We start from the raw sequence: 22,858 nt of genomic DNA, 5'->3' as shown, positions 1-22,858 counted from the left end.
TTACTAATAATTTATAAACATCTCATTGACTAGGGAGAAAAGAAGAAAACACTACTACCGCTAAATTAGAAGCAGAATTCTATATCCATTATTCATTTATTATACATACATTATTATTGTATTATTACAAGAATAAAATAATACAATAATAATTATATTATATATATCATTATTATTATTAGTATAGGCCTATTATTAGAGTATAATAATCTGGCACCCAACTTGACCCAAGAGGTCTGTGTGTGGTGTGTGTGTGTGTGTGTGTGTGTGTGTGTGTGTGTGTGTGTGTGTGTGTGTGTGTGTGTGTGTGTGTGTGTGTGTGTGTGTGTGTGTGTGTGTGTGTGTGTGGTGTGCAGACTCAGAGTACAAGTCAGCCTCGTGTCAACTTCTAGTTCTAGACTGGTAGGCCTAAAAACAAAGCAAAAACCAAAATAGGATAGCCTACGCTACGGCCCTACGCTGACCCATGGAAAGCGTGGTTTCTATTTGTACAGGGCTGCTATGATCCGGTTTAGAGCCCGCCTCCTCTATGCAGTAAAGCGCAGATACACTTGCATGCAAGCACAGTTTCCGTATCCCCTCTAAAACCAGGCCGGATCAGACAAGTAGGTGCGGGAAAGAACACCGGGAACGAAACCTTTCCTGTTCATCCAGAGGAGAAACGAAAGTAAAACCCAAGAACCTTCACCCTGGCTCACAAGTCTCTTCTGCCGTCTGCGCCATCACAAAGTTAAGTTAGACTCGCTTTACTGCTGAATGAAAGAGTTTAATAATGGACGAGTACCCGGTGGTAGTGGAAGGCGAATGGGCATCTTTTCAGGCCAATGCGATCAAGAACAAACTTCAGATCTATTTTCAGAGTAAAAAGAAGTCTGACGGAGGGGACTGTAGGGTCGAGGTAACCGGTGACCACTCTGTGAGAGCGACGGTGTACTTTAAATGTGACGAGGGTGAGTGACTATGCTGTTTCTATGCTGTTTTTAATTAGACCTATTTGTTTTGTAATGTAGGCTACCCGTGTGAAATATAGAGTAGGCCTTTAATGTATCTTGTGTGAGTCCCTTTGCTTTGGCCTTTGATTGATTGATTAAATTGATTAAAATAAAATAAATAAACATGCAGGAAAGTAGACTACAGTTCAGTTTGACTGTACTAAATTAAAATATGTTATTTTATGCTCTATTAGGTGTACTAGATTGCCTATACTAGGCCTACGTTTTATTCCGAGATAATTAACTTTGTTTAATACATTTATAGTAAAAAAGAGAGTCCTTGCCAGGGATGATCACGAAATTATCATTGAAAAGGCAAGCATCAAGTTGCACCTGTCACTGCCGGCGTCGACCAATGATGACACTGAAAAGCTTTCTAAACAAGTGAGTGGAAATTTGTTGTTTTGTCTGTCTGTCTGTCTGTCTGTCTGTCTGTCTGTCTGTCTGTCTGTCTGTCTGTCTGTCTGTCTGTCTCTGTCTCTCTCTCTCTCTCTCTCTCTCTCTCTCTCTCTCTCTCTCTCTCTCTCTCTCTGTGTGTGTGTGTGTGTGTGTGTGTGTGTGTGTGTGTGTGTGTGTGTGTGTGTGTGCGTGTGCGCGTGTGTGCGTGTGTGCGTGCTTGACCCAAAGAGGGTTGAGGATAGGGTAGGCAACTCCTAAATTCAATTAAGAGCCCGGGCAGGCACCCCTTATTTCTTTTTAAGTAATATAATATATTAACCCCTTGAACCCCGGCATCCATATTCTTGAGGGAACATTTTGCCAAAAATAGCTTAGGCCTATCTACAAGCTTGTAGATTCACTATAGTTGGCTCAGGTCTGAACTCGGGTCTAGTTTTAAGTCTAGGGGGTTTAAGTGGTTAAAAACCTGTATTATAGCTGTTGTAACTTTGATTGGTTCCCAAAAGATAAGGAAGAAAGTGTGTCCCTTAACAGTTCAATAAGGGACACATCTTTTAGTTTACAAATAAGGGACAATTGTGTATTTCAAGGGACGGTTGGCAACCCTTGTTAAGACCTCCTCCACATGAGTCCAAGTCCACAGAGGAGCAGACATATCAGAACCGCGTCTAGCAGATTACCAAGCATGTTTAGGAAGGGAGCGCTCGTTTTATGGTTAGATGTCACAGTTATTGTCCACGACATTCAGTTATTGTCCACGACATTGCAAGCGGCGCGAAGGCCAGCGGACCTTGGTCCTGCTCTTCGCGCCCGAGCGCCACAGGCGCGAGTGCCCGCGAAGAGCGGGCCAGGGCCGGCCGCGCGAGTTACGAAGCCGTGGTGAATGCAATCGTTATATTTATGCCCAGGCCTTACGGCCTGGGCAAGCCCACGATAAACGCATTCTATTCACCTCCTCTGCGCGGTCCAAGTGACTACCAGCGCTCCCTACCTCCGGTTCAGCCAATCACAGGGGGCTCGGGGGGGACAGGAACTTGTACAAGCTTGGGTATCCACTAGATGCATCAGAACCAGGCCACTGCACCCTGCACTGCAGCAGCCTGCAGGGTCAGCAGAGGGCGCACTGTGCCCAAGCACTCCCAAATGTGTGCACCGATAGAATAGAACAGTGGTTCTCAACCTTTTCAGGCCGCGACCCCCAAAATAATCATATTTTAACTGGGGACCCCCCACCCTGACGAGCACTAAGAGTTGAGGCATTACATTTTGTATAACACGGTTCTATTGTGAAAATAGCAGTTGCGAGGCGTTGTGAGCCTCTAATATTAGACAATTTGGCCAATGTTTAATTTGTCATTTTAGAGGTATTATTGTCACTTTAGAAATGTGCAGATACCCCTCTATCCACTTAAACTTTATGTGGGTTTGAGGGAGAAAACAATGTTTCACATTAAGCTAATCATCTGGGGACCCCCCTCCTCCCCCCAAAATAATCTGTGGACCCCCTGGGGGTCCCGACCCACAGGTTGAGAACCACTGGAATAAAAGCTCATAATTCTGCAGAGGATCCCCTGATATGTCTTCCACCCCGGCACCCCCATTATGATCTAGCCTAGTGAACTCGACTCCTGGTTTACGAGGCTAATTATGATCTGCTTTCCCATATACTGTAATACTGGTCTACTCTGGATCCATTCTACATCAGGGTCACCCAACACATACTGCTTAGGGCTGAAAATAATGTCTAAATGTTTCTCATGTACTTGGGACGAATATTCTTCAGGTGGAAATCATGTGATGTGCAGATAATAGATCTTCTGACATTTACAGCACATTTATAATAGCCTACATGATTTAAATGAATCATATGACCACAGCAGTATAACATTATGGTCTGATGATGATACAACAAACTGCACATCTCAGTAAAACCTGTTGTACTGAATAAGAGAATATACAGTATGTGTATGTCTTTTGAACAAACTAATAAACATTGATGTCATTGTGTATGACAATGTCCTCTGTTTCTCTCCAGACCCCTCCAAACGTTGACAATGTCACAGGTAAGATCATTTAGATTTCCCAATGATTCACATCTGAACATTTAAGGAATATAGGCGATACATACAGACTTAAACTAAGTACTGCAGTAGGGACACAGATGGCTGAGATATTCCACTTTCAGACATGTTTGGGGTCATTTTAACGTCTACTCAGCCTTTTCTGATCACACCAGATAGTTCCCCACCTGATTTTTCTTAATCGTTAAAGTATGTATTTTAAGATTCTGTCAGGTAATAGGCTGAAATAATGTCCCATGGGGTTCATTTTAACACTTTATTACACATATCCTGAACCCAAACCAGACAACTGAAAAAATTTAAAAGAGCACAACTTTGAAGGAAACAACCTATACAGAGACAAATATTTTTCCCCCATACAATTTAGACACAAGGAATTCAATAAGTGCTTATTATTCAGATTCAAATATACATCTTGACTCTATTAAAGAACAACAAACTAAAAAACGCAAAGATACCACATATATATAGTGTACGTATATTTAAGATTTCCCTGTCTTTTCACTGTCGCTAAAGACAGATTAATGACATAAAATATTTGTATAAAATCCATTAAAAGCCAAACCCATAACTGCTATGTCCCTCACTGCTAAATGCCTGCAATTGTTGCTACCAGATGTATTTTACTGTACACGCATGTGTCAATACAGCTTGTGCCTTGGATCTATTGTATGTCATGTCATCTCTATAGCCTTGGTTTTTTGTACAAAAAAGTATGAAAGTGCCATAATCATATTTGACATCTGTTTAACTTTCATATCATAGGTACAAATACAGTATCCGAATGAACTAAACTGAGTTGAATATATCTGTTAGATTTGGTGAAAGATCCAGTTGATGCTGATGACGGTTGTGGACTCAGAGGCTCTAGAGGTGAGGAGATATGTATGTATAAAATCGCAAGTGAATAAATAAGACGGTATGTGGGAGTTATTTGTTAACACAATATTCTTTTTTATATTTTAATATTAATATTAATATTTTGCTTTTGCCTTAGATAGTAGAGTACAGATTTTGAACTTGGGCCGTCCCGACTCCCAAGGAGCATCTGGTCCGTTCACTAACTGTCTTCAAAAGTTCCTTCACATTCCTTTCACCAAAATGTAAATAAAAGGTTTTTTCTTGCTGCTATGCACATTGCACCTGCCATCGAGGTGTGCAAAAGCCTCACTGTTTTATGAAAACAGGTTCAGTTAGCATACAGTTCTAGGGTAAAGGATTCCCTGAAGAAAGACCTTGACCAAAATGTTATTAAATATCTATTTAGAAAGTGAAGACAGTGGGGAGCGTGTCGCTGTTACTACATGTCATCTTTTCGACACCCGACTCTAACCCTCACCCTAACCCTAACCTCCGTGGAGTGAGTCGCTAACCCTCCGGTCGAAATGATGGTCGTTCGAAAGAGCGTGATTTACCCAAGACAGTGTGGGTATAGCCTCCCGTAGCCAGATGATCCGAGATCTCTGCCTCCTCATATGTCTGGTGACGTCTAAATTGAGAAAAAAAAAGACTTCATGGTGGTCCTTCATATTGGGAGGGTATCAGGATCCTGGATTAGATTTCAAACCAATGGGTGTAGGTTTGTTAGCATTGGCCTTCTCTGCTTTCTAGCCCCTATTGCATTTAGATGTCCCTTGACAAGTTGACATACCGTACCATGTGTTGGCAAAGGTATTGAAAAAGAATCAGCCAAATGATTGATTATGTTTTTTTCCCTCCTTTACCTCTAGAGTCTGCATATGGTGTTTCCTTGGTTCTGGAGAACATCCCTGAGCACATGAACAGAGACGTGGTGTCCTTGTTGGTGGAGACAGTCTCTCGTCTTGATGAGGAGAGCTTTAGTTTGGAGATCATCTGGGAGACAAAGAAAGCTGTGGTGACCCTCAACAATCCCTCTGGTAGGAACACACTTAATCTACAGTACACCTGTTGCTTTACAAGAATGATATAAGCCACATTGTGTCTACTCATCTGAAAGGTCAGTCTATCTAATCCATGTATTGCACAGTATGAGGCCGAACAGGTAATAACATGAATAGATTTAGTAAAAGATTCTGCATGAATCATGACGGTATGATGTTGGATGATGCTGATACAGTGACGTTTTCTTTAGCTGTGGACAGGTTTCTGCAAGCTAGTCTGGGAAATGAGAAGTTCAAGAGGTATGGGATGGCTGCACGTCAGCTGGAAGGAGCACAGACTGTCCGAGTGGAGAACCTCACACCGGTTGTTATTAAAGGTACGCATTTCTATATTTATGTAATTATCTTTATTTATTTGTAGAAATGTACCTGATCGTCGTGAAACCTAATGTCAACTTCTGGCACCACACAGTGGTTGGTTGAGTGACTTATCATCTTGCTTCAAAATTCTTAAAGGACAACTTTGTTTTGTTTTTTTACAACAAGGGTTCATATTTTAGAGAAAAGAAGTGTTAAAGAAGAGTGTTAAAATGTTTTAATTTACTTCTTTGTATCGTTTTAGGGATTTAAACTATTTTGATTTGCATGCATGCCCCCAGGTTGGGACATGCATGCAAGTGGCTAGATATATATTTTTAGACACAGTAAGCCCATTCCCAAGATACACCACGATCATTCATGGGCAGATGTGACTTATGGGGGCTGCTGTAAATAGTAACAAAGAAATTACTGGCTTATTAAAAATACATACTAGCCACTTGCATGCATGCCCCAACCTGGGGCATGCATATCGGAGATAAAGGGCTTTAAAGATGGGGAAATGCATTGGAGTATACGGAGAAAAACGGCCACGCGATGCTCTCAGCGTCGACTCGAAGCGACTAGCGGCTAATGGGCTACATCCAGGCGTAGCCCCGACCTAACGGTGAGATATAAAGTTATACTGTAATTACAGTAAACGCGTCCAACGCGTCGTGGGCCTCCAGCGACATCAAAGAAATTGTCGCGTTGACACCTCGTGGGCACCCGCTGTGTTAAGAACTATAAATTGATGGATTTACTCGGTCAGCATGTGAAGTAAAAGCAAAGAGTTGAGAGACTTGACTATTTTACAGAGTGGTTAATGACAGGAATGTATCCTGTACTGATAATGGTGTAAAATGTCCCTGAATATGACAAATTCCTTTTCCAGATATGTTGGAACTCTACTTTGAGAAGAACTGGACTCTGCCAGTCAGCATCAGCATGATCCCTGAGGAAAATGCAGCTGTTGCCACCTTCAATGATCCGAAAGGTGAAAAAGGGAAATGGTTACCAAACCATACTACTAAGTATACTGTATATAACAAATCAGTTAGGTACACAATTACACATGCACATTATGTATTTGATTTACACTAAATCATTTAGGAAATGGTTAATAATGTGGCAATGTTAAAGCTATACTGTGTAAGTTGCTAAACTAGTGGTCAGTAGCGGTATTGCTTTTTTCGGCCGTTTTTCGCCCGGAGTCGCCGCGGACCACCGCCGCGGACCACCGGAGCGGCGCCGCAAACCACCACGACCGATACGAATCCGTGGAGGGGTAGAACTGGCCAGGATTTGGGGATTAAGAGGTTAAGAATCCTTCAGATCCTTCACCATGGTAAACACTGTAGCTGAGGGAAGCTACTTCCTGAAAATACGGCAGATACGCCTGTGATTGGCCGGTAGTGTACTATGTGTTTATGATCCGCGATATGATTGGCCAACGTATACACAACGTATACAGATGATGCAGATTACGTCATTTTGCCACGGAATTCTCCCCCCCTCACGGCTCATAGAAAACATATAAAGAGAAGGCTTTAGAAGCTGAAATTAACGGAGTGGGGGTTCTAAAACTTTAGCGATTTAACAGTTAGGACAATTTTAAGATTTGTTTTATAAAAAAAGTTACATGGTATAACTTTAAATTAACATATCAAATATTCAATACCCTACACCTGCTGTCACTTTCCTATACTCAATTGTCATGGTACTTCTCCAATTACTACCTTTCCAGTTGCAGAGACAATCTCCAAGATAGAAGACCATATTATATGCAAGGTCCCGGTCAAGGTGTACCCCTTCTATGAGTCTCTGGGCTCTGCCCTGTATGGCAAAGACAGACCAACATGGAAGATGCCTGAAGCTTTCACAGAGAGTGTCCACCCCCCTGTCTGGAAATTCCTTCTCATGAAGAAGCAGCTAAAAGCCATCAACCAACAAATGTGCTCTTACTTCTGCAGTGTGGAATTAGAAACCCCTGAGGCAAAGCTCAGCCCTCTACTGAAGCAAAAGGGTCTGACGGCAAGACAGGTGGATGAGTGGAAAAGCAATGCTTCACAGGCCTTCAGAGAGCTCTTGAGCCAATACACTGCTTTTGACTGCTTAGTGAATATCTCTGCTTGGAAGATGGTGGAGAAAGAAATCCGTTCAGTAGTGAGAGAAGACGCAGAGCTGGTATTGAATGCACCAAAAGAGATGCTGACAGTGGCAGGGCGGGCAGAAGATGTGAACCGGATCCGAGGTCCTGTAGAGGATATAATTCTCAATGCTGTGCGACAGATGGAGAGGCAACGAGACAGCGTATCAGAGGCAATGGACATGTGCCCGGCCAAATACTATATCCTACAGCAGGAAGGGTTGCTAAAAGCGGCGTCAGATATCTCTCAGGAGTTGCACCTGTCCTATCAAGATCCTGCCAAGAAACTGACCATCTCGGGACTTGAAGCAGAGGTCTCTAAAGTGAAGTGTTGGATCTTGGAGAGAGAGCTCAGAATGTATAAGAAACCCCTGGATGATGTGGACCCATGCATCCTAGACTTCCTCAAGTCAGTTGATGCCATGGAGATGTCGCAGGAGTTATTCACATCTCTGGGAACGAATGCCATTTACAGCATGGACGGAAGCAGGGTTTTTCTTACAGGAAGTTCTGAGAATGCTCTTGTCCTTGCCGAGCGGAAGATAAGGTCTGTATTTTCAATGCAGTCTCTGCATGTGCAGGATGAGAAGGTAGTAAGGATGCCTGAGTGGATGAAGTTAAACACACAGCTGCTGGAAACCTACAACAGCTCAAAGATGAAAACGGTGCTTATAAATCTCCAACCAGAGAGAAGAGGCACAATAACAGTGTCCGGCTTCCTCAACCCAGTCCAAGAGGTTGCCCGCAGCCTGGAGGAATTTATTGTAAATTACTCACAAGTTGAAGAAACCATCCGCATCAAGTCCAATGCTGTGGTCCAGTTCCTCCAGGAGAGAAAAAGACCAGAATGGACCAGTTTTGCTATGACAAATGAAGTGAGGATCCATTTTGATCCCAGCCGGCCTAGAATCAAAATCTCTGGTGCGCGTCTCCATGTCCAGAAATCCAAGGGCTCTCTACAAAGTTTGATGGCAGCTCTCTGCACTGATGCACACACAGTGGACAAGCCTGGGGCTAAGAAGTACTTCCTGTCTCAAGAGAACAAGTTCCTTGCGTTGATGAGAGATGTTGACTGTGTGGTGGTGCTTCAGAAGGACAAGGAAGAGTATGATGAAGATGAAGACGACAATGAGGAAGAAGGCAGGGTCGAGGGGTCGATCTACTGTGAAGTTCAGACGGCCTCTGGAGTCCTGGTCTCGGTCTCGAAGACTGATATCTGTAGCTTCAGGGTGGATGCTGTAGTCAATGCTGCCAACGAGGACTTGAAGCACATCGGAGGTGTAGCTCATGCGCTGAGCAAGGCCGCTGGGCCACAACTCCAGAAACTATCTGATGACTACATTGCCAGGAATGGACGTCTGCGACCTGGGGATGCCATTGTGACTGATGCATGCAAACTGCCATGCAAGTATGTAGTTCATGCTGTCGGCCCTCGGTTCTCTGATTCAGACAGGAAGACGGCAGTGTCACAGCTAAACCTGGCCATTCAGGAGAGCTTGAGGCAGGCGGCGATGAACAACTGCTCGTCTATTGCTGTGCCGGCAGTGAGTTCTGGTGTTTTCGGCTTCCCTCTTGAGCTTTGTGCTGAAACCATCGCTCAGGCCGTAAGGCAATACTGCAATACTGAGAAAGCTCCTGGTTTGCTGACTGAGATCCACCTGACGGACAACAATGACCAGACTGTGAGGGCTCTAGCCAAGGCTGTTAACAATGAGTTCAAAGATCTCCAGCCAAAGATGACTCTACCACGACAGGGAAGCAGCAGACAAGCTGGATATTCAATAAGGTATAAATAAATACATTTACAATCATTTGGATACATGTCTTGTAGAAGACATGTATACTGTTAAGTTGTTGGGGCAGTGGCAATTATATGGGAAGGATTTGGATAAAAATGCAATTTTGTTTTGAAAAGTATGAACCATGTATCCTCAAAATAATACTGTATTTATGGTAAAAAGGTTACATTAATTAAAAACATTATGGTCTCTGCCAGTCCCAAAGGCATGGTCGAGACTACAGTATGTTTTGCAAACTGTGCACACATACTCCCTGGATGCCAATTCAGAACCTCTGCCCAACATTCACGCAAATCGGTGCACAGTATCTCTATATAGTGTAGTCATGTGATCAAGACAGATCTGTCCCATATTTCAAATTGCATCCTAATTGGCTTGTTTTTGCAGGATTGGTCCGCTTTGAACAAATTGACTCAAATCATGAACGCAGCGTGCGATTTCTGTGACATTTTGCATTCACATTTCCACTAGGTCAAGTAACAAATGCCACCCTTTTCACATTTACCTATTATAGCGCCACCAGCCGGTTGACTTTTTAAAAATGTACTTTTGGAACAAAATGCCTCAAATCATGAATGCAGTGTCCGATTGCGGTGAAAGGCAGAAGAAAACATGGCACCCATTTCACATTGGCCTATTATAGCGCCACCAGGAGGCCACAGCAACCTACCTGGCCTGGCAGAGACCTGTGCTCGGAAGAGCACTGCTTTTATTTTTTATATATATGTAATAATAATAATAATGACTATGCTACTACAGTCCTTTTCTTTTTCTTCTCCCAGTGCGCATCATGGACAAGGACAGTGGGGACCCAGAGGACCTCCTAACCCCACAGGACAACTTAGGTTTGGTGCGGAAGACAGAGGGTAAGGGAACAGGCATCATAAATAGAGGCTGGCTCTCCGGTGTTTACGCAGCCTGAACGAGTAACGGAGACAGCTCTGCCCATGATTGACTATATCCTCAATAATATTGTTCTGGGACTCATCCAGGCAAGACATGAATCCATACATAAAGTGGCTTAAGAAAGCCTCAGTCACATTTGTGGATTCCACATGTGGCATAGATAGATGGCATAGTGCCAGTCACTTTTTTGTAACACGTTAAGTAGAATCCTCAGGTTAACACTGTAGGCCACTTTAAGCCTATTGTACTGTATGTGCACCACATGAAAGCTGTATACATGGGAGTGCAAAATGCTTTAAAAAGTGCACACTTGACAGGACCTGAACACATAATGAACCTGCGAAGCAGCATATTAGCCTGCCCTGGGCATTACGTTTGCGGCACTGTCTAGTCATTTCCATAACTTAAGCACACTTACAATAGCTGCTGTAACCCTCCACTGTACAGAGTTACCTATAAGACAGCCTGCATTTAACTTATTTATATCACCGGATAGATCATCCATGCAAACGTTGAATAAAATAGGAGACAAGACCCCCCTTGCTGAACACCATTCTAACTGAAAAATGACAGATATAACCCCTATCTAACCTGCAGTTTCTGATTTTCCTCAGTAACATCAGTATACGCACAATGTGCTTAGGTATGCATCTATCAAGCAGCTAAAACAGTTTGGAATGGTTAATCCTGTCAAAAGCTCTAGATACATGAATAAAGCAGCATAGGAAGACAAGTGGAATTACGGCTACTGTAGCTGCCAATCATTTGAAGTGCATAAATGCATAAGTCTGTGCTGTGTTCTTTTGTGATTTGTCTATAGGAGACTAGACCATGAAACCACACATACACAAGAAGGACTGAAGATTTGTCTCAGAAAGGGAAACATCCAGGATCAGGCTGTAAGGACATACATTGTGCATATTTCAATCTAGAAAAAAATGTATTACACTTTATGAACATTTTCTATCTCACTTGGTTCTCAGACTGATGTCATTGTCAACACCATCTCTGGAACCCTAGACCTGGACTCAGGAGGTGTTTCCAAAGCCATTCTGGAGGCAGCCGGCCCGAGGCTCCAGTTCGCGGTCAAAGAAGAAGACCCTGTTTCTGATGTCATTGTAACAGCTGGATTTAACCTGAAGTGTCAAAAGGTCTTCCATACCATCTGCCCCCACTGGGACTACGGGGCCGGGCAGTCAGAGGAGGTGAATGGTGTAATTATAGACAGATGGTCTGGGGAACTTGAACTGTCAGGGTTAGGGGTCTAATTCATTGTTTAACCTTTTTTAGTTTAAACCTTTTTTCTGTATAAAAGGAACAAAAGAGAAGTAGAGTATAACCTGTGAACTCAAGGGCAATATTTAGCTACAATGCCAATATTCTACCCACTCTATCCTGTACAGTCCAGTAAACCTTGCTTTCCTACAGTTGCTTACATCACCCATTCCCCCACTTTTCTCTAGATTACTATACACACTGTATGATATTTGTTTTCATAAACCTGCTGCATATGTGCTATTCTACACCCTCAATCAATAATATTGATGCTGTCATTCTGTTCCAGAAATTAAAATCCATCATCAGATATTGCCTGGAAGAGGCAGAGAAGCTCAGAATGGCGTCGGTGTCTTTCCCAGCGATTGGCACTGGTAACATGCGTTTCCCTAAATCCCTGGTGTCCAGAACGCTACTAGAGGAGATTCACGTCTACAGCCAGAGGAGAAACCCCCAGTATCTGAGAGAGGTGGCTGTGGTGCTGCACCCTAGTGACACACAGACTGTGGATGTGAGTTCCTACTTTTATTTAAAATACAGTTAGTTCATCTTAAAAGTTTAATTTATGTTTTGTCAACTAAAAACATGCATGTCGAGCTATGGAGACACTATGTAATCATATAATGAGACAGACCTACACTAAGGTCTGTCTTGTCTTAATATACAGTATGCTGTCTATTTAAAAGTAAAAATTACCATCCTCTTAGCATTGCCGCATTTCCAGAACTTGTCAGTTTTTAATTGTATTATTGTCCTGTTCTTCTTGGTCAGAGTTTTACCACAGAGTTCAAAGGTCAGAAGCAGGGAAATCATCAGGGAACAACATATGCTTTTGACCAGTCATCACGCTCTCAATCTACTGTCCAATCAAAGCAGACCACTGGTAAGATTTTCCACATGAAAACATTCATTTTGATAAGCCTTTGTATAGTTTTTCTTTCTGTGTTGATGGTAAAGTAAAAGTTTGGCACATTTCATACATAGGCCTATACATTTCATATCCTACATAGGGCAGGTATTTGTCTAGAGGTGGAGGCCTAAACCTGTAGCTAAGTGTGTGTGTGTGTGTGTGTGTGTGTGTGTGTGTGTGTGTGTGTGTGTGTGTGTGTGTGTGTGTGTGCGTGCGTGCGTGCGTGCGTGCGTGCGTGCGTGCGTGCGTGCGTGCGTGCGTGCGTGCGTGCGTGCGTGTGTGTTTGCCAGCATCCTTCAGCCAGGTGTCATCCCCCTCTCTCGGTGTGTACCAGATGAAGATGGGTCAGCTAAACTTAGAAGTCTCATCTGGAGACATCACCAAGGACACCAGCGATGTTATCATCAACTCCTCCAATCAGGGTTTTAACCTCAAAATGGGTGACTATTACCATTAACCATTAAACTCTTTGGTGAGAGTTAGGGGGTCACTATACAGACTTCTACTCTAGTTAATATACTGTTGTTGTCTTGATTCATGGCCTTGTATCAACAAATAAGGAATAGAGGAAAGTGAGTTTGTGTTGTACAATATTATATTGCTTGTTTCAAAAGGTCAATATTGTGTAATTTTGATCTAGGTGTTTCCAAGGCCATTTTAGACAGCGCTGGATTGCAAGTGGAGTTGGAGTGCTCAACGATTGGTATGTTTTCATTTGAGGATGTTTCATGTTTAGTATGTGAACCATAAAAAGACTAATAATCTTGAGGGCAAATAATTAAAAATACAAAGTTCCTGATGGACAAACTATGTACACCCATATGTCTCAGCCACTAGAAATGTAAACTTATACAATAATATCTATCTATCTACGATAAATCCATATACTGTAGATAAAGTATATAGTTGTCATTATCTGTCTCTGTCTGTTTTTGTTAATAGCTTCTATTTATCAGTGTGTTTGCCATTAACTTTTTGCCTTTCTGCAGTTAATTCTCCTAGTTACCAGCCATCATCCATGATACTGACATCAGCAGGATCCCTCCCTAGTCGACACATTCTCCATATCATAGGGCAGAGTGATCCTGCCAAGATAAAAGATGTGGTCTACAGTGTGCTGAGGTTCTGTGAAGAACAGAAATTCACCTCAGTCGCCTTCCCTGCCCTTGGAACAGGTCTGTGTACTGCTATACAGTATGTTAATGTGACATAATGATCACATTATGCATTCCAATTACATTGTATAATACAGTATAACATAGCCAGCCTTATTTGACATGGGCCTTATTTGATAAAAGTTGAAGGTGATTGGTCAACTGCTGTATAACCTGATAATGCTGCTGACCAATCAATGCAAGCTAAAGCCATATCTGGCAGTTGAGCAATCACTACAACTAAGGTCAGGTGGCATGGTGGGCTGAATTGGCTCCATGAGCGCCCTCTCTCTTTAGTGCCAGCCAGACTTGTCTGTGAATGGCATGAATGTTATACCGGTATGTTTATGTAAAACAAGGGGTGTCAAGCTCTTTTTAGGTTGCAGACTGGATTGGTCAGTATAAGACTTGGTGTGGTCCAGATCAGGGGTCATCGCCATGCTGGCTTGTGGTTTTGTCAAAATAAAAATGTTGCGACTGACATACAAAATGAGAGGACAATACTATTACCAGAAACACATAAAGAGATCATAACAAGTCTGTACTCTGAGAGTGTTGGACTCCAAATGTGCCATAGTGTCGTAAATACGTGTCATACATTATTCAGAAGAAAACCTGGAGACTTGATGTTCAGTAATCGGGTCTTATGATCAAAATAAGTTAAAACTTTCCACGGACAAGACCAAGTCCTGCCACAGACACTTTTGTCTGTGTATGGAAATGTTGATGACCCCTGGTCCAGATTGCTTTTTGTGCATGCTGAAAGGCACGGATTCTGTCATAGTATTCTGTTACAGCACACAACACTTCTTGGGCAACTGGCCTCTGGTCTAGGACTAAACAGGAATGTGTACACTACATTCTTTTATTTGCATTTTATACTTTGTCAGGCGTGTACTGGACATGCCTTACACGTGTGTCCAAGCACCAGCCTCTTTTCAGCAAATCTATGGTACACACTGTGCGTCGTATGACAGACAGAGCGAGATTTACACATGCCACTTATAAATAGAATCCTGAGGGTCTATAAATATATTGTTTTTTTTAGGGGTTACTAAATAACACTATTAATTTTGCACTAAGAATAGGTAAATTCTGAGTAGAATCTTTGTCAGCATAATACCTTCCCATGTATTTTCCAACACATTTTAATCACACCAAAGAACAAATTAAGATGAGAAAATACATTATTTTAAGTACGCTTTAAGATTAAATCCTATCATAATATGCATGTTTCATTGTGCTCCATTCATTAACGCTCTCCACATATTGTTTTGGCCTCCAGTTTGTGGCCTCATATGTAACAGTTAATCACTTTATCCAACTTTGCGTGACAGTGACAGTTTGGTCCAAATGAAATCCATAATTTTGAGAGTCAAGGTGGCCACAGCCAACCTTGAAAGTAGTAGGGTAATGATGTGCCGATGACTTATCAACATGCGTGCATAGATTCTCCCAATTGTGAAGCAAGGTCCCGATTCTTTCTGTGTGTTCATTGTTCAAAATATATTCATTGTGTCAGATCTGCCTGTTCATCATTCTTCCATATTTGTTAGTCTGTCCATTCATCTGTCTGTCTTTATCAGGTCAGGGACGTGCCAGTCCCACGGCTGTGGCAGATGCCATGATAGATGCTGTGGTGGAGTTTGTGAGGAAGAAGCACCAGCGTTGTGTGCACAGTGTGAAGATCCTGGTATTCCAGACGGCCATGATGAAGGAATTCCTCAACAGCATGAGGAGGAGAGAAGGTCAGGACGTAGAGGAGAAGAGCGGCTTCACCAAGTTAATGGGTAAGTCACACAAGATGAGTTATTATGACAAGGCTCTATAGGAGGCTATAGCTGTCTACTAAGTCACTTTTACATACTGTATGCACTGTTTTATGGATGTTTTACAGACTTTAAACTTTGAACACAACATTCTGGGATCAGTAGGATCAGACATGTAACAGACTTTATGCTGAAACAGACATTCTCCTGTTAGATGCTACATGTGTGAAATGTGAAAGGCAAACGTCTGACATTGTTCCGATCTGATTCCCTGGACATTTTCCAGTGTTCATATAAGGGAGAGAGGTACTCTGTGTGCCTGTGTTTATGGAGCTAATCTTGAAAACCAGTGGACTGATTGTCAACACAACAATGTGTTGTGCTTACATTTCTCTTATGTCAGCTAAGGTTACTTCATTCTTTGGGGGATCCAATGAGGAGCGCCCCACCAGCAGCAGCTTGACGTTGGAACGAGAGGAGTTTGAGCCTGCAGTTTTTCAACTGTGTGCTGAAAGCTCCCAGGTAAAAAACACTCCAGCCTGCATAGAAATGCAGATCATTTAGCAACAGATTGCGGTGGTACTGGGCAGCTCCTGCTTGTGAGTGTGAAGCAGGACCTCAGCTGACCTCCTGTGATTTCATATGTATATCCTAACCCCACCTGTAGACCCTGAGCCTGGCTAAGAAGACGATTGAGGAGCTGATAGTGGCTGAGCAGTACAAGAGAACCATCACTGACCCCTTTATAAGGCATCTCTCAAAAGGGGATATGGACCAGCTCAGTGCCCTGCAGAGGAAGTTGACCGTCAGTATCCATCTGGAGAGGGTGCAGGGCAAGGAAGAGGAGGCCTGCATTCACCTGGAGGGGCTTACCAGAGACGTTGTTTCAGCAGAGTCAGATATAAGGTCAGACCAACACATACCTATTTAACCCCTTTAGCCCTACTTTTTTTTTTTTTTTTTAAGATTTGTTTTTGGGCTTTTTGCCTTTATTGGATAGGACAGTAGACTGACAGGAAATGGGGGAGAGACAGGGAGTGACACGCGGCAAAGGTCGCCCGGATCGGGAATCGAAGCGGCGACGCCGACAGGCACTGATGCCGAAATGGCAATGCCTATATGGTATGCGCCTGGTCCACTAGGCCACCAGGCGCCCCTAGCCCTACTTTTTTATTATTATTATTTTTTTCCAAGTGTTTTGAAAGAATATGGAATGGTTTGCCTATAATGACTTTCGCAAAATAGGGACACCAGGCAGAGCGACATTTGTCCAGTCAGTGCCATAGGCAGGGCCATTTTAGAAATACTTTATGTCCAAGTCTGCCCCCATCCTCATCCAACAAAAGTGTGTGTGTGTGTGTGTGTGTGTGTGTGTGTGTGTGTGTGTGTGTGTGTGTGTGTGCGTGCGTGCGTGCGTGCGTGCGTGCGTGCATGCGTGCGTGCATGTGTGTGAAAAAATACATAAACTAGTCACTGTATTTCCTTTCCTTTTCCCCCCTTAATCATGTCATCACTAAGAATGGAACAGGTCCTATGAACTGGTGTAAACACTGCTTACTGTTGTATGATCTGTGTTACATTATGCACATACTAAATTGTACTATAACATTTTAAGTTTTTAAAAGAAAGTTTGTATTTTGTTGTGAAATGTCCTTTTAAATTGAGTTTGTTGGCCATTTTATCAGGGACCTGATCCGGAATGCAGAGAGGACAGAGAATCGCAGACAGAAAGCCATCCTGGCAAGTGAATTGGTTAAGTGGCAATACCAAGACCAGCAGAGTCTGCCAACACCCTTCGACATATTTACCAACTATGAACTGGAGGAGGCACTAGCGCTCAAGAAAATCGTGAAAATAAAAATCAACAACCAAGACTATACTGCTGATGTGCAGCTCATGAAAGCAACTAAAACCCAAGGGCATGGACACATGGAATTAATCCGAAAAGAGCAGAAAGGTATGTAAATGATAATATTTTTGTTCATTCTGAGCTTGTTTCTTAGTAATTTGTAGGACACCTTTTGTAGATCTAATTGTACAGTCCTTATGTAGAATGAGCTTTCCAGTCTTGTTAAAAATGTACATTGCTACATTCAAATTCCAAATACTTCTATAAACTATTGAACTCATATTTTTTACAGATGAGACTGATCTGCCTGCAAATTGGGAAGACATAAAAGGCTCGCTACTTACTGTTCGTGTAAGACAGGGATCCAAGGAATACAGCGATGTGGAGAGTGCATGCACAAAGACTGGACTCAGCATCAAAATCAGCAGAGTATGTTCACTTCTCACTAATGACTAAATCATATAAAACAAGTTATTACAATACTCACACAAATGCAACACGTGTGCAAAACATACTGAACAACAAGCCTGAACCCACCAGGCAAGCAAGTGTGCATGAATGTCAAATGTATTCATTGAGCAGATTTCTTGGTAAATTACACTATACTGTAGTACACCGATTATGACCTCTTGGTCTCTAAGATAGCCTGGAAATTGTATTTATGCTATTGAGACCTGATTAAGAAAAGAATCGGGTCCACAACAGGTAATTTGTGTGCAAATAAACCATGTTCACAATCTTTTTTGGGCCAGCACCCCTCTATCCAGGTCCCTTACGTCTCCAACATCCAAATTAAAATTGTCATGTTTTCACTCAGAAGACATATTTAGTTTTTATATGTTTATTCATTAATAATTGCTAGTAATTTATAATAACATCTCATTAATTGACTGCCAAATAATAGATTTTACATTGGGGCAGCAGTGGCTCAGGGGTAGAGTTGCCGTCTTAGAATACAGAGGGTTTCCCGAAGGGTTCCTCAGTTCGATCCCGGGCTCCCCCATAGTTAGTGTTGAAGAGTCCTTGAGCAAGACTCTGAACCCCTAGTTGCTCCCGGTGAGCAGGTTGGTGCCTTGATGTATGAATTAAATGTGTGAATGGGTGAATGTAATGCACAATCTCTGTAAAGGGCCTTGGATAAAGGCACTATATAAATGCTCCATTTTACATTAAACTAGCTTACTTCCCAGGGAGAAAAAAACACCTGTATAAATTAGAAACATAATTGTATATCCATAAAACAAAACAGGGATGTATTATTATAAATACATTATTATTGTATTATTAGTATATTATTAGAGTATATTAATCTGGCACCCGTTAAAAGCACCTCGGCACTCCCTTTCAAATAATAATTTCCAGCACCCCTTGAATACCCACTGCCACTGGGGGACTGTACCATCCCCATTGAGAAACACTGATATAAACAAAGCCATTGTGTTGGCAGATTGAACGTGTCCAAAACAAGACACTGTGGCAGAGCTACCAACTGATGAAGAAGCGGCTGGAAGAGAAGAACCAACACACGAACAATGAGATGCTGCTCTTCCATGGAACCTCCTCCACCTCCATTGATTTAATCAACTCTCAGGGCTTCAACCGCAGCTACGCAGGAGCACATGGTAAACAAAACCTTCTGTACTCTTCTGCTTTTTCCTGCAAAGGAACAGTTGTTGGTCCAACATCTGGATTAAAGGAGAATCTCTCCTGGCCAAGGGAAACATTAGGCCCCTGGGCTACAGACAAGTAGCCTCGCAACAGCCAGACTCTCCAAAAGGAGAGTCTGGGACCCGTCCATAGACAACTCATTACGATGACATAGTTACTCACTTTGACTTTGAGTCAGTAGCCACCAGCGCATCAAAACATCGTCTTTTCCGAACCCCGAATGCAGCCATTTGAATGGAAATTAGATCATAATTTCTCGTAATGAGACCGCATGGGAGGGATCCCAGACCGAGAAAGGAAGCACATTGGTGATGACGTAGCTCAGGATGGCCCTCCAGCTAACAGGCAAGGCTAATTTGAAACTCTAGCGGGTCCGATAGACCTTTTTTCACAGCAGCCACATGGACATTAATAGCAGGATACACACTACACAGGTGTTACTGGTCAATGATACACATGTAAGTTCAGTTCTATTTAGTGTAGCAGAGTCTTTGCAGTTGACCAGTAGGCACAATTGCAGCTTTCTAAGTTTCGCCTGAATGGAATGCAACCTTAATTGCCATCACTTATTTCTAGTGCCACCATGTATGGAATTGTTCCCAGGGATTGACACTAAGGCTTGCCCACCTGCCCCCAGCAGGTAAATAAAACCTTCGGGCAAGTTAAGGTTGCTTTCAGGTTGCCCGACCGGGCAAGTGCTAATTTGAGAGGGGACGCAACCGTCTATAAACACAACAGGAGATATCTGTCTAAACACCTGAACGTGGCCAGGGTCTTCTGGTCTGTGGAATGTAAAAAGTGTGAAACCATGGACATATTCAATCATAGATGTGTAGGTTTTTGGATTTGGAGGCATTGAGGTATGACATTTGTCATAGCACAGCCCCAGAAAGTAAAGAAATAAGCGGTAATTAAAATCTTACCAATCATTTTATAATGGACAATTTACTTTTTGGGCAAGTGGGCATGACCTTCGGGCAAGTAGAACATGACCTGTACTTGCTCGACGGGCAAGTGCCTCTGAGACCTTAGTGTCAAACCCTGACCTTTATAATTGCTTAGTTTTTATTTTTTCCTTATACTTTTCCTTTAAAATGTCCAAATGAATGACTTAAAGCTATACTGTGTAAGTTGCTCAACTAGTGGTCAGTAGCAGTAGAGCAAACCGCGGTCGCGTCTGCTTTTTTCGGCCGTTTTTCGCCGCGGACCGGGCATTCAGACCACCGCGTCCGCCTCGCCTCGCCGAGACCTATCCATAGAGGTCTTTCGTGTCCCTCTACGAGCCTCGGTTGGGGAGTTACATGCTAGACTCCTAGCCCAGTGTAAACACTGCAGTGTACTTCCTGAAGAGCTCAGCAGTGTATGATCTGGGCTTTGATTGGCCGGTAGGGAGACACGTGTACAGAATGATGCATATGGAAAAACAGCCCCGGTCACGGCCACCAGGGCTCAGTAGAACACATATAAAGAAAAGGCTTTGGGAGCTGAAATTAACAGAGTGGGGGTTCTAAAACTTTAGCGATTTAATAGTTAGGACAATTTTAAGATATGTTTTATAAAAAAAGTTACATAGTATAACTTTAATTCATAAGTGCAAGTTAATGGTTGACAATGGTAGCACACTACTTAATGACCTTTTTCCTCAGCGTTTTGCCATAGCAAAACGTGTGGGTGTAGCATAGCCTGTACATCCTAGACTCAAATCCTAGTCTGAAGACGTTATGCAAGCACGACCACCGCTCACTTCACATTGCGTGTGATCTTTTTTTAAACATTTAACATTAATTTATGGTACTTTCTTGTTATTTCTTCAGGTGCAATGTATGGCAATGGCTCTTACTTCGCAGTGGACCCCAAGTACTCAGCAGGTAACTATGCCAAGCCTGACTCCAGTGGGAAGCGTCGCATGTACCTAGCCAGGGTTCTGGTTGGAGACTTCACAAGAGGAGCAGGTGGCATGATCGTACCTCCTCAAAAGGGTACTGGGAACACTGCAGACCTTTATGACAGTGTCACCGACAATCCAGCCAGTCCAACAATGTTTGTTGTTTTCACTGATACGTCAGCATACCCAGAATATCTTATCACATTTACATGAATCCCAGTTGTTGTAAGTGTACTGTATTGTTGTTGGATGGGGTAAGCAATTGTTTGATGGTGGAGAGGTACGGTGTAAGTGTTTGATGATGTTCTAGGTCTGGCTCCTGTTTCAGACCTTGAAGGAGAGCAGTCTAATCTACCTTGTATCTTTATTGAGAGGGACAGTAGACATGCTGAAAGAGAGGGAGTTTATCAGACACTAAATAAGGTTTCAACAGGACATTAGATCCCACATGTGATTGAATTAACCAACATGACTTTGTTTGTTTGTTTGAGTTTGGGTTGTCACGATTGATTACTATTTACTACTGGGCATGTAATTGTTTCCGTTTCTATTTTTGACAATATTTTACTTTTTACTTACTTAATTTTGTATGTGGTAGCCACTGGTAATTGAATATACTGCAGGGGGGAAAAAGTCAAATTTGAGTTTGAAAGATATATTAAGGAGAATTGAGTAATAATAATACTAAGTGTAATAGTAACACTATGTTTGTCTAGTGTTTACTTTCAACAAGAATGTCACATTTGAGGGGAAATGTTTCTGAATAAAAATTACCATTAGTCACTGGAACCATCAAGCTCTTCTGCATGCTAGTTCTCTGGCTAGCTAGTCATAACCATCCGTTTTATGGAAGGCCCAATGTTGAAACTCAGATTCTATCATTAGGCTAGTGACTTTGGGACCCAAAATTAGAGATACCCCTACCGGAGGTAGGACCAAACACAACATAGTTTTTCCTCATCTCTAAGGTCTCTCATACATGAAATGGATTCTTGTATAAAAATATTTTACTGCAAAAGTGGTGAAATTGATATATAAAGTTATACTCCCAAAATTAAAAATAAAGCCTTTCCGTCTGGGGGTTGAGGCATATAAACTCATGTAGATTCACAATGGAAGCTCTGAGAGGTTTGAAACTTGGCATACTTGATGCTAGGACATCCCTCTACATTCTACAGAAGACCTATGTCAATATCTAAATTGAAATGGGAGTTATAGTCATTTGAACACATACCTACAATAGGCGAAAATGTAAATCTATGTAGAGTGCTCTTTTCACTTTGTAGTGACTCGGCCATGGATTGCCATATCAACACATATGAGGGCTTGTTGGAAAGGTGTGGTTCTACTGAACTGAGCAATACCAATTGTGTAAAGGTAGCTTGTATACTCATGGAGTTATATCACTAAACGTATATGGTGTCCCAAACGGGGGGAAATGTAAACCGTCCGGTCTGAATATATCCAGACCCTGTCCTAATATCAACAATATCACATTTATTAATTTTATTTTCAATTCACTAATCAAGGGTGGACAATGTTTACAAATTCACTTGAGTAGATGTCCCTAAAATGTATGAAATGTCCCAAAGTTGAGAAAATCTGTAATTTTATGCATCCTGAACAATAGTGCATATAGAAATGCAGGCCTACAGTAGAACTCAAATTATTTAACAAACCTAGCTGAGGGAAACCAAGCTCTACACATTTGATGCTCAAGATTATCCTCATTGGGGGTACGGTGGTGCAGTGCGTAGAGCTGTCGCCTCACAGCTAAAAGGTCCTGGGGTCGATTCCCGCCGG

At 42.3% G+C, this 22,858-nt stretch overlaps 1 protein-coding gene across 1 annotated transcript; it reads left to right on the top strand.

Moving 5' to 3' along the window:
* Positions 1-740: 740 nt before the first annotated feature.
* On the top strand, positions 741-21,920 carry LOC308296178 (protein mono-ADP-ribosyltransferase PARP14-like). The gene is made up of 23 exons (XM_080739337.1): positions 741-950; positions 1,258-1,376; positions 3,427-3,454; positions 4,289-4,345; positions 5,203-5,370; positions 5,586-5,711; positions 6,587-6,688; positions 7,439-9,626; positions 10,422-10,505; positions 11,366-11,444; positions 11,529-11,750; positions 12,110-12,331; positions 12,592-12,703; positions 13,021-13,170; positions 13,371-13,433; positions 13,720-13,905; positions 15,471-15,674; positions 16,057-16,175; positions 16,321-16,559; positions 17,339-17,610; positions 17,795-17,931; positions 18,950-19,124; positions 20,985-21,920. Exons 1-23 carry the CDS (start codon positions 773-775, stop codon positions 21,266-21,268), a joined length of 5,514 nt encoding a protein of 1,837 aa, XP_080595463.1. The 5' UTR covers positions 741-772; the 3' UTR covers positions 21,269-21,920.
* The last annotated feature ends 938 nt before the right edge of the window (positions 21,921-22,858 follow it).

Source organism: Nannobrachium achirus, assembly GCF_963921795.1.
Source record: "Nannobrachium achirus genome assembly, chromosome: 12".
Classification (NCBI taxonomy): Eukaryota; Metazoa; Chordata; class Actinopteri; order Myctophiformes; family Myctophidae; genus Nannobrachium; species Nannobrachium achirus.
The sequence above is the reverse complement of the archived record's forward strand: the minus strand, read 5'-3'. Positions and strand labels throughout refer to the sequence as shown.

Bases quoted from the DNA above. Each gene is read 5' to 3' on its own strand.
- LOC308296178 (XM_080739337.1), top strand. From the start codon at position 773: ATGGACGAGTACCCGGTGGTAGTGGAAGGCGAATGGGCATCTTTTCAG. The intron at 11,445-11,528 runs GTAAGGACATAC...CTTGGTTCTCAG, and splicing joins GAAACATCCAGGATCAGGCT to ACTGATGTCATTGTCAACAC. The intron at 16,560-17,338 runs GTCAGACCAACA...CCATTTTATCAG, and splicing joins TCAGCAGAGTCAGATATAAG to GGACCTGATCCGGAATGCAG.